Genomic DNA, 12,752 nt, shown 5'->3' with positions numbered 1-12,752 from the left:
AGACAATAGTATGCTGATTACCAGAAGAAAAGCGGAGCAGGGGAGGTAGAAGAGTGTATAAGGAGGATAAATAGTGATGGAAGGAGACTTGACTTGGGGTGGTGAGCACACAATACAACATACAGATGATGTATTCTAGAATTGTACACCTAAAATCTATATAAATTTATTAAACAAAGTCATCCTAAGAAATTCAATTAAAAAACAAAAACAAGCACATGAGTGGGAAGGGCAGGAATTTCCTGTAGAAAAATAGCACTGGAAGAGATGTGTTCTACCAATAAGAGAAGCACAGACACAGGGTTCTCAAGTTTGTGCATGAGAACACCCTAGAAACTTATTAACTTACAGATGCCCATCCAGATGAGTGGGTCTAAAGCATTTTTGTCCCAGAACCCCTTTACTCTCTTATAAATTATTAAGAACTCCAATAATTCGACTCAAGCTTTTTTTAATATGACTGAAATATAAATAAATTAAAATTATTAATTAACTTAAATGTATTTTTATAGTAGAAATTAAGACTAAGAATTTTTAAAATGTTGTTTATTTCATTAAAATAACAGTAATGAACCATTACATATTGACATATGTAATCTTATAATAAAGAAATAACAATGTTTTCTAAACTGAAAGAAATTACTGAAAAGTGTGGCACTGTTTTATAATTTCGCAAATCTCTTGAATGTCTGGCTTTATGGAAAACAACTGGATTCTCATATCTCATTCTTCAATCAATCTATTACTATATCACAAGTCAGATAGCTTCTAGAAAACGCCTCTGTACATTCTTTTATTTTATTTATTTATTTATTTTTGTATTTTTCTGAAGCTAGAAACGGGGAGAGACAGTCAGACAGACTCCCACATGTGCCCGACGGGGATCCACCCAGCACGCCCACCAGGGGGCAACACTCTGCCCCTCCGGGGCATCACTCTGTCGCAACCAGAGCCACTCTAGCGCCTGGGGCAGAGACCAAGGAGCCATCCCCAGCGCCTGGGCCATCTTTTGCTCCAATGGAGCCTCAGCTGCGGGAGGAGAAGAGAGAGACAGAGAGGAAGGAGAGGGGGAGGGGTGGAGAAGCAGATGGGCACTTCTCCTGTGTGCCCTGGCTGGGAATCGAACCCAGGACTTCCGCACGCCAGGCCGACGCTCCACCACTGAGCCAACCGGCCAGGGCGCCTCTGTACATTCTTGAGAGAATGAAAGAGTAGAAGGCAAACGAATTTGTTATGAAATTAATTTGGACTTTGCAAAGCTCCTAAACCAGTCTCTGAGGCCTCTGGGGTTCTCCCAGACACACTTTGAGAACCACTGTTCCATAGACTCCGCTGGTCGGAAAGGAGGTTAGAACATGTGATTCAGAACCAGGTTGGAGAACCACTAGCTTACACCCATTTGAAGTCCTAAAATATGAAGTACAATGCACGTCCAGACAGACTAGAAGGGTGTCTAAGAACTAACTCTGTTTAGGACTAAAACACAGAACCAAAATTGGGTTAAGCAGCCATTGTGGCTAAAGATGAATAAGAGAACTATCATAAAATATCTAAAATTTGAATTCTTTACATTTTGATCTAGAGAAGATCATGATACTACTTATACATCAAAAAAAGGCCCCTTTCTCCATTTTCAAGTCATTTTGATTTTTCAATTACAGTTGGTATACAGTATTATATTAGTTTCAGGAATACACCCCAGTGATTAGACATTATACAACTTACTAAGTGATCACCCTGATAAATCTCGTACCCACCTGACACCATTCTTAGTTATTAGAGTATCATTGACTACATTCCCTATGCTGTGCTTGACATCCTCATGACTATTTTGTGACAACCAGTTTATATTTCTTAATTCCTTCACCTTTTTCACCCATTACCCCACCCCTCCCCTCTGGCAACCATCAAAATGTCTTCTGTATCTATGAGTCTATTTCAGCTCTGCCTGTTCATTTATTTTGTTTTTCAGATTAAATTGTTGATAGATACATATTTATCGCCATTTTATTCTTTATATTTTTGATCAAAAAAGACTCTTCTTTAAAACACCAAAAAATTTGGTTTAAAATGCGGCTATCTTGGCCTCCCTTCACAAGCTCCTGAATTAGAATGGGAAGAAGCTCAGCACAGGTGTTTCCAACTGGCTCCCCTGGTTATTCTGATGGACCGCCAGGCTTAGGAGCCTCTGGAATAGATTGTGTATTTATGTTTTATATATAATGAAAAGGCTAATCCATTTTATTAACATGACATTTATTTTTATTACTAAATAAAAATATTTTCCTAGGATTCTGTCTATATCTAAAAGATACCTAGCTTTTAAAATTCATGTACCCATAGTCCAAATGTTATAGGCATAGTATCTATATTTCCTACAGGGAAATGTGGGTTTTTCCATATGTAGTTATTTTTTAAAAACCTATCTCTAAATTAAAGGAATAGAAAATGCCACTGCCACCTGACCAGGCGGTGGCACAGTGGATAGAGCATTGGACTGGGATGCAGAGGATCCGGGTTTGAAACCCCGAGGTCTCCAGCTTGGTCACGGCTCATCTGGTTTGAGCAAGGCTCACCAGCTTGAGCTCAGAGTCACTGGCTTGAGCAAGGGGTCACTCAGTCTGCTGTAGCCCCCACCCCCATCAAGGCACATGTGAGAAAGCAATCGGTGAACAACTAAGGGACTGCAACAAAGAATTGATGCTTCTCATCTCTCTCCGTTCCTGTCTGTCTGTCCCTATCTGTCCCTCTCTCTGACTCTCTCTGTCTCTGTCACACATACACACACAAAAAAAGAAAGCAAATGTCACTGTCATTCATAAGACAAATAATGAATTCCTTGTTTCTATAATAAACTTTTTAGAAAGTTTGTTTTTAATGGAAACTTATTATTACTGAATAAAAATCTTCTTGAGAGGAAAAAAGGTACCTTCATCTACAACCTACATTGGGGATGCAAATTATAGAGCAACAGACGCTAAAGAATTTGCATTTAATAAAATGTCAAGCACGTCATTTTAGAAGCCTCACTGCCAGGCACAGCAGCTTTGCCCACAGGGTCAGGCTGGACTATCCCGGAGAGCAGGGCCTTCCTCGAGGGGAGTACGCCACTCACCAGAAACCCTACGTCGCTGTTAACGAGGAAAATCACCAGAACCACCAAGAATGGAAAATGGTGAGTCCGTGTCAATTATTAAAATTTAAAAAAAAAAATTTTAATATTCTTAATGTTTATTTTTGACATCACAAAGTCATAAATGAAGCAAAGGATAAGAAGAGATGTCCTTAACTCTGGGTAACACATAAAAATATGAAAATATACACCAGGTATCAACAATTTAGAACTCTTGGTAACATTTTCATCATTCTAGTCACATTTACTTACTAGTTGTTAGATTTACTTTTGCTGCATAGAGCTTAGGTTGGAATTTATTTGAGAAGATCTAGTCTATTGAACAATATTTAAAATGAGGGTTTGGGATTTGTGCATTCTTTTTCAGTCTAGTGAGATTTTATGTTAAATGTAATGACTCCAAGTAAGCCTTCTGTATATAGAGAACTGGAAATATATTTTATTCAGACTTCTTGGTTCAGGCTCTTAAGCTAAAAATGAAGGATTGGCCACAAACACAAGATAAGAAAGAACCTGAGCCATCATTTCATGAGTTCAAACTATACAAAGATCTTTCTCAATTTGTGCACTCTGAAGATACAGACATTAGTATCAGCATAGAATAAAACCCAAATCGGAGTCTAAAAAGTTAGCATTTTAAATGTCAATAAATAATGACAAGAACTATTTCAAATGTGCCTTGTAAAGTACCTTGAAAGAAAAACTATACTTTTTAAAAATGTCCCAGCTCTTCAAAATCTGATCTCAAAAAATATGAAGATAGCAAAAGCCATTCGAATTGGTTATTGACAGAAATGCTGAGTTTTGGGGGTCCAACTATAAGGCTTAACAGGTGGGAGAGAGCAGTGGCTATTGGGAGGGCCAGTAGTTGGACACCTGCCTGCTCTATGGGCAAGCCAAACTTCGACACAATCCTTATAGGTTAACTAATTTGGCTTCAGTTCTTTAAAAGTTTCCATATTTATTTCCAGTTTAAGATTTCATAAACAGTATACATTATTCTCTGCTTATTAATTAATAATGTTTTGAAGGTAAGTTGCTAAATGTGCCTTTTTTATATTCTCCTGGAGGTTTCCCGTAATAAAACTAATATGATATAATTTCCAGATCAGAAGTAGAACCACAAATGCTGAGCCTCAGTTGGTGCAGACATAACACTATTTCTAAGTGGGTATCTGCTTCACCCCGCACCCCATGAGGGGGCTCTGTTCCTCAGCAAGGCAGGAAGGGGACACCCCCAGTTCCAGGACTGACACCTGAGTCAGATGGTGCACCAACACACTGCAATGCCACTGGCCTGTCCAGACCTCATTCTTGGTACTTCTCTGGCAGGCAGTCAAATAAAGGCCCCATAAATGCTGACCACCAATAACTCATCACTTAGGAGTTTTATTCTCTCTGTCTTGACAGAGAACATGGCTATATTCCATACCTTGAGGGTCTACAATGCAGGGAGACATCATCTAGTATCTTAATTCTGAAATTGTCAAATGATGCAACTCAAAATATAAATTGTTCTTTTCTATATTTATGAGATAAACTTTTTGTTTTATTCTTTTCTTTTTCTTTCTTTGTTCTTTTTTTGCTTTACACTATCTCTTTGTTGCCTTCCTTATGTAACAAGAAACTGCTTAGAGACTCTAAAATTTTAAAAACAAGAAAATGTATTCCAGAGAATGTCATAAAAAAAAATAGTAAAATAAGAATGTGCTTCATACGACCAAAAAAAGAGAGAGAGAGAGAAAGAAAACTCATGGACACAAACAGCAGTGTGGTAACTGCTGTGAGGTGGTAATAAATGCTGATAGAGGGAGACTTGACCTGGGAGAGTTAACACACAGGACGGTGTACAGAAGATGCATCGTACAACTGTGCACCTGAAACCTGTATTGTTTTGTTAACCAGTAACATCCAAGTGTATTCAATTTAAAATTAACTTTTTTTAAATACCATAAATGTAGTTGATATTTAACAAATAAAAAGTTTAGAGATTGCCTACATTTTAAATATTCAACTTCAAAATATATGAACTTGAACTGATGCAGAAAATGTTTAATTTCCAAAAACAACATTAAAGGAACAGCATCATTGAATTTACTATGAGGTAAATTCTTCAGCACAGTAAACAGCGAATAAAGAGAGGACGTGACTAAGATCATTTGCTGCATATACATAACCACAATGCTACAGTACAATTTTTTTTTTCCAAATTCTAAAGAATAAATTGATTCTTATTAGTAAATTTGCTTGTGCTTTCTCTCCGGAAACATATGTCCTTGTTTTCTCAACAACTGATCTGAATGCAAGTCTGTATGTAGAGTATTTGAATAAAAATTCAAGTGTCCTGGTTTATGCAGGTGTGGAGTCTTTAAACAGACACAATGCACAAGGAAAATAATGTTTGGGAGTAGGGATCTGGTAACATTGTCAACTCTAAATAATCACTGTAGGACAAAACAGAAGAGTAGCGTAGGTTAAGGCACTTTGACAATTCTCAAAAACAGAAAGAAAATTCCAAATGATAGTTTAAAGAATTTGTTCTAGGTTCCATCCCTTAGTTAAAACATTTTAATTCACCTTAGGTGCTGTCTACAATGTTGGTGTTTGCTTTTTGGTACCACTCTTCAGAACACGGTATACACCCACTGCCCTGTTTTCTCAGAACTAGAGAAAGACTATCGTTGCCTCCTCTTTTCAAACCACTCTCCCGCATTCTCCAAAGGTCTGTGCCTTTCCAAGCCCTGCGGTCTTCCTGGGCCTTCATTTTCCTCAGCCGGGAGACACTGGTTATCTCTCTTTCTCTACATGCTCCTTCCTTCTTTCATTTCTCTGATGCTATCCTGATAGTACATTACCTACTTCCATTTCTGACCTGTCCCCCTCCTTACCTCCACCCCACTTTCCTGCCCCCTGCCTTCCCCTGAGAGCCAGAACTGTAACCTTTTCCCAATACTCAGTGTGTGGCTTTCTGTTCTTTTGATACAAAGTCTTCCTAGGCGAACTTCATTTTCTAGCTTTAATTATTACTACAGTTTTAATGGTGTTTCTTAGATGTACAGTTCTAATCCTGGCCAAGGTTTCTCTCCTATATATAAGGCATTTTATTTGATTAAGCCACCACAGTTACATTAGTTCTTTACCCTTTCTACATCTTCCTTGCTCCTTTCTGCTTTTGCTTTTGCTCATGCCGTATTTGATATCTAAAATACCTTTCTCCCTCCTCCTAAGCCATACATATCCTTCTAAATCCAATAGAAGTCCCATCATTTTCCACAAAATGTTCATCAACAATCCAAAATGTCCTTTTTCACTCCCCTATTCTTATACACGTGAATGCCTTATTTCTCTCACTTTTTAACAAAGGATCTCTTTGAGGACATCTGTTATATGTCCCAAACTTATTGTGCATCCCCTGTGGCATATAGACTTTGCACTTTGTACCCAATTGGTGCCAACTGATATGTAAGACTGATTGTTTTATGTAAAAATTTAGAGGTGTTGATGTGGTTATTTGCCATCTCGTGAACTTTATCTCTCTATTCATGAACATACGGTTTTTTGTTAAACTTCTTTAGCATAGGTGTTTTTCCTCTGGCTTATCAGCATATACATAAAGTATAAATAGATAATGCAGATTGAAATCATCAATTAAAAAGACCTTTGGAAAAAAGTGAAGCCAAGACTCTCTGCAAACACACAAAGGATCCAGCCAGGACCTCTTTGACTTCCACCTCCTCCTGCCTCTCAGACCCCAGTCAACACCTGCCGTCAACAAGTCAGACATTCCTCTTTGTGCTCAGCCAGGGACGCTTCCTTTAAAGTTGGCCCCCACCTCCACTGGAACCTTATATAAAGTCCTTACTCTTATGTATACTTGTGATTCTCATTATAATCACCAGAAAGATTTATTAAAACATGGATTTCTCAACCCCCCAGCCCTAAAGTTTCTGATTCAGTAATCTGAAAAGTTGACTGAATTCTGGAGGAGAGCCTGAGACTCTGCATGTCTGTTTCTAGCTGATGTTGTTGCTGGAGGTCACACTGTGAGGATCTCTGTGTGCATTCTCACTCGGGTTTGTCTGTCTGGCTTTGACTCCTGCCTTGTTCTGACATAGAATATTTTAGTCATTCTCCTACCCCAGGCTGCTTCTAGTAGCAAGGAGTTGTCTTGGTCACTGAGCATAACACCCAACCACCGCCACCTCCTTCTTTATTCCGATCTCAAAGGCTGAGAACCAACTTGTACCTTTGACCCCCATTTCCTTTCAGAATGTTTTTCCATCATTTTCTCCCTTTTCCCTGAATCTTTAGTCCCTCCTTCTGTCTTGTTTAAAAGTCCTCAAATCTCTGCCACCCATAAGTATATAAATGGATATAAAAAGAAAAGCAAATGTCTCCTTGACTCTGTAGTTCTCTCTAAGTATATCCAATATCTTGCTTGCCTTTCTCATTTAAACTTCAAGGAGTCATTTCCCTACCGGTCTCCACCACTTCCCTTGACATTATTATCGTTAAGGGGGAGAGTATTAGAAAATGAAATCAACAGTATCACGGAACAAGGTTCTAGCTACTTTACAATTCCCAAATTGCCACTGATAAAGTCTAACACCAACCACTGAATGGAAAACAATGGATACTTTGCTGTCTTTATCTTCCTGGATTATTCTGCTGTATCTCATACTTTTTCCTTCTTTTTCAAAATCTCGCCCCTTGAAATCTGTGATATCTTTTTTTTTTTTCTTTTTTTTTTTTCTGAAGCTGGAAACGGGGAGAGATAGTCAGACAGACTCCCGCATGCACCCGACCGGGATCCACCTGGCACGCCCACTAGGGGCCACGCTCTGCCCACCAGGGGGCGATGCTCTGCCCCTCCGGGGTGTTGCTCTGCCGTGACCAGAGCCACTCTAGCGCCTGGGGCAGAGGCCAAGGAGCCATCCCCAGCGCCCGGGCCATCTTTGCTCCAATGGAGCCTTGACTGCGGGAGGGGACGAGAGAGACAGAGAGGAAGGAGGGGGTGGGGGTGGAGAAGCAAATGGGCGCTTCTCCTATGTGCCCTGGCCGGGAATCGAACCCGGGTCCCCCGCACGCCAGGCCGACGCTCTACCGCTGAGCCAACCGGCCAGGGCCAAATCTGTGATATCTTATTCCCCTGGTTTTTTCTAGTTCTTCTCCAACCATCTCTTCTTCACAATGTTTTCTTTCTCTAACAACCCTTCAACAGAGAATGTTCCCCAGGCTTCCATCTTTAACCGTTGAGTCCTGTGCTTGCCAACCAGTGTTTCAGGAATTGTTGTTATAGAAGTTCCCAGGACATTGATCCTCTCAGCCCTTGGGAATAGCCGCCCCTGGTCTGTTTATTCAAATGTGCCAGACACATATTTTTTCTGGGTGTGCCATCACGTGTCTCTGCCTTTCTAACACTCCCCAACAGATTTCGTCTTTTTACCTGGTTTCATTACCATTCCACATTATGACGGCTCTGGACATGATTATTCAGACCAACCTCATGGTGGAAACTTGAGAATCACCCTTGAATCTTCCCTCCCACATACATATCATTTCCAAATCTGTGTACCCTTGCCCTTCTGTCTACCACTACTTAGACCACATTACCTCTGGCCTGAATTATTCTGGAATCTTCCAGCCTGATCTCCTTGTGGTTTTGTGGTTCTTATATCCATTCTTCACACAACTGCCAGAAAAGTCTATCTAAAATGCAAATCTAAGCATAAGACTTCCATGTTAAAAAGCCTGCAATGGCTCAGTGTCGACAGGATAAAGTTCAAACTCCATCACACACAAGAAACTGTATGATTGAGGCCTACATATTTTACTTCCCCTGGCTCACTTCCTGCCACATCCTCTGTCACACACTTTCTGACCTTGCCTCCAAGCGGCTGTCTGTGCTGTTCTTTATGCCGGAATGCTCTTGCCCATTCCGCCATCACCGCGACCCCTGACCTCAGCTCAGCTGTCACCTTGCTTTCCTTAACTCCCTCCCACACTCATAGGGACTGACACGTTCTGAATATCCTCGGCATATTTCTCTTGCACATTTATACTGTATGTAGCACATTTGCGCTGTAATTATTTTTAAGAATTTCTCTCCTCCCACTTGACAGCATGTTCTTTTGTATCCTCATCTCTGACACAATGCTGACACAGAAAGCGTTCAGTAAATAATGGCTGAATAAATACTGCTTTAGGCATTTCTAAAAGATATTACACATAATTCTAGAGGCAACATGTAGTTTCCTTTGGACAAAAACATAAGATCAGTAAGCTTCAAATTGGAGGCTGATTTGAAAGATGCACTTCAGGCATCTTTAACTCAAAGATATACAGCCTGGGGCTCTCCCTCCCTCTCAGGAGCATGCCCACTTTTTTCCCTACCCCCCGAACCCCTGCTCAGGAGCGGTTCTCTCTGTCTGCTAAGCTTCCCTTCTTTGCCTGCCTCTGTAACTTGTTTCCTAAAGCCCATTTCTTATACTTCTGTGACTTTAAATAAATATCTCTTATATTTTGAAAAAAGATAGTCTAAATTCTGTCAAAATTAGACCCAAGGGACTATTCAAATAACTTTGTTTTTTTTCAGAAATCAAGTTTCATCTGATTTTATGTATATTAAATAATGCATTGTCTTAGAACTTCAATTTTATTTTCCTTCATTTTATACAGGCATTTTGTATAAAATATTATACTTCTCAAAGCATTTTCATATGCATGTCTTATAAAACTCTGAAATCAGCTATGGAGTGATTATTATACCCACTTTACAGATGAAGAAAATGGGGCCGAGAGACCGTGATTTTCCCAAGTCAGTGACTAACGTGGTTGTGTAGTATACTGACTCCTAGCCAGCAGTCATTTGTATCAGTACATCACTCTGCTTCTGATTTGGGTTTGGTTTCTTCCTTTCATCTTCTTTGTAATGAGATTTGGCTCATAATTCAAATATATGCTAGGCTATCTACAAATTCAACCATACTAGAGAGTATTTGTGGTTATATACCTAATAAGCACATATATACATGTGTGTATGTTCTGCCATAGACACTGATGCTGATTTCCGTGCCAGCTGATATTGCCAGTAAGCCAGCAACACCTCAATAAATAGAAACCATCCAACCTTCTACAGAACAACAATTTCAGAATTAGAAAACACAGTTTCTCTAATTAACTACTAATTCAGTGCTTAAATACTTTCTATAATAATCCAAAGAAAAGGTTCTTCGGCCTTTATTTGCTCATCCTTAGATGCAAGGAACTCACTCTCCCCAAAAGCAATGTTGCCGATTTCAGAACCATAAGAGAATTCTTTCTCTAAGTCTATTATTGCTCTGTCATTTCATTAGAGAAAAAATAGTTCGTTTTCTGGTTGTTAGAGCTACAGTTTGGCATATTGGGATCCTAGCTACTAAGTCTGCTTATAACTACTAGATACTTTGGCAAATAACTTTGCCCAGACCTTAGTTTCTTCATCTATAACATGAGTCATATGAAGTAATACATACAAATTTTCAAGCACTAAAATGTGTCCAATAAATACATGTGTTAAGTGCTCAATAAGTATTTGTTAAGTGGATGAGTGACTCCTCCTCTATCCTTGGTCTAGTTTCAAAGCAGCAACTCATATTGAATCACTGTATTTTCAAAAGTTAAGATGCATAAGTTAGTACAGTAAACAGAAACAAATGACTTTGTTCTTAAAAACATAATCTTCCTAAAACGTTTCAGTTGAAGTGCTCACCCACATCAGGTAGAACTATGACACAGCAGGACTACTGTCACTTTGTAACCTGATTCATGCAAATGTAACTTTGTATCATGCAGTAAGAAGCATTATATTCAGTTGCATTCAGTGCCAGATCTTGTGATTAAAGCATAAATTTTAAGTCTTCTTTGAGTAAATCTTGACAAATCAGTGGAGAAAAAAAAGGACACTTTGAAGAATTGTGTAGAAAATAGAATAATGTTTCTTTCACTTAATCAGAGCTTGGATGAGTTTCCATTAAGGACCAGAATATAGGACTTAATTACCTCTATTAAAGCCACTTCAAATTCAAGTCTATCTTTCTAACCAAAAAATAGCATTACAATTATCAGCTCTGAATATATCCCTCCAGATGGTTAACCTGATTACTCCATCCACATTTGATTGTTACTATTTCATTTGCTTAAATCCCAGGAGACTACAGCAAACGAGTGTATCAAGGCGTGAGAGTGAAACACACTGTCAAAGATCTACTGGCAGAAAAACGATCCAAGCAGACAAGTAACTCAAGATTTAATGTAAGTCTCAACACATTCTGAAGTCTGTGTGTGTGTGTGTGTGTGTGTGTGTGTGTGTGTGTGTGGTATGTTTTCTATTAAGGATAGCTGTCTCCCCTCGCCCTTTTTTTATATAGCAATCTCTAACCTCTGGAGTCTGATATCCTCAATCACAAAACCCTCCTTCAACTGGCACTTATTATATAGCCACTAGTATTAACACCATGGCACACCTGTCAGGTCATAAGCAAGCGTTACAAGAGCTCTGCGTACTTACTGGCTGACTCCTGCAGCGAGTGACAATGAAAAAGAATAGTGTGTCCTGACTTTTCATTTTATCCTAGTGATGAATTAACAAAGGCTCAGTTGGTGAAAATAATGCTGTCCTTTGACACATGTTATTCTAAACCTGATAGAGACAACTTAGGTGAATCTTCTCTGTAATATGCAACGCCAGGTTTTAAAAACCCAGTAGCCTTAAGAAAAGACGAAATACTGCCATTTGTGACAACATGGGTGGCTCCTGAGAATATCATGTTAAGTGAAATAAGTCAGACAGAAAAAGTCAGGAACCATATAATGTAAATCCTATGTGGTATATAAAACTGAAAGTAACAAATGAACGAAAACACAAACCCGTAGGCACAGACAGCAGTATGGTGGTTAACAGAGGAAAGGTGGAGGGAAGGGGGTAAAGGGTAGAAGGGGTCAGATATGTGGTGACAGGAGACTTGACATTGAATAGTAACACACACTGCAATACACTGATGATGTATTATAGAATCGTACATTTGAAACCTATATAATTTTATTAACCAATGTCACTCCAATAAATTTAATGAAAAATTCAAAAACAAACAAAATAATCCTAATAGATGATGTCTTAAGCCTAAAACCCTCAGCTGCCATTTATGTCTTCACAAACAGCTATACTTTAGGTGCCTAAAATATTGAAGTAGTGGCATCCAATTCTCCCCAAAATGATTCTAGAATGGAAATAGTATTTTGCTATCAAGATGGCTATATAATCATTATTCTATTAGGTAAAATATAACAACATGAACGTGGGCATCTGTCAGGCATTGCTGGGCGCTGGGAAGGACAGCAGATGACTGGGAATAACTAGAGCAGTGATGGGCAGCACCTCACACAGGGCTGTGCTCTGATGTCAGCATGTGTCCAACACTGTTCCAAACTCACACTTCTAGCACATGTTTGAAGTGAACAACTCTTGATTCAATTTCCCCCATCCAAGAATACCTTCTGCTGCACTTTTCTGCCTCCTTTTTCTTTAAACCATCTCCTCTCTTCTAGTTCAGCAAACCAGCCCAGCTGATAAAGAAAAATC

At 39.2% G+C, this 12,752-nt stretch overlaps 1 protein-coding gene across 1 annotated transcript in view; it reads left to right on the top strand.

The window, feature by feature from the left end:
* The first annotated feature begins 3,041 nt into the window (after positions 1–3,041).
* Positions 3,042–12,752, top strand: part of POU2AF2 (POU class 2 homeobox associating factor 2) — a 37,030-nt gene continuing 27,319 nt past the window's right edge. The window contains exons 1-2 of the mRNA XM_066253650.1: positions 3,042–3,175; positions 11,322–11,425. Coding sequence (XP_066109747.1) covers positions 3,166–3,175; positions 11,322–11,425 — 114 coding nt within the window. The 5' untranslated portion in view covers positions 3,042–3,165. The remainder of the gene's footprint in view (positions 3,176–11,321; positions 11,426–12,752) is intronic.

The sequence above is a fragment of the Saccopteryx bilineata genome, chromosome 1, assembly GCF_036850765.1.
Source record: "Saccopteryx bilineata isolate mSacBil1 chromosome 1, mSacBil1_pri_phased_curated, whole genome shotgun sequence".
Lineage (NCBI taxonomy): Eukaryota > Metazoa > Chordata > Mammalia > Chiroptera > Emballonuridae > Saccopteryx > Saccopteryx bilineata.
This window is presented reverse-complemented; position numbering and strand designations above follow the sequence as displayed.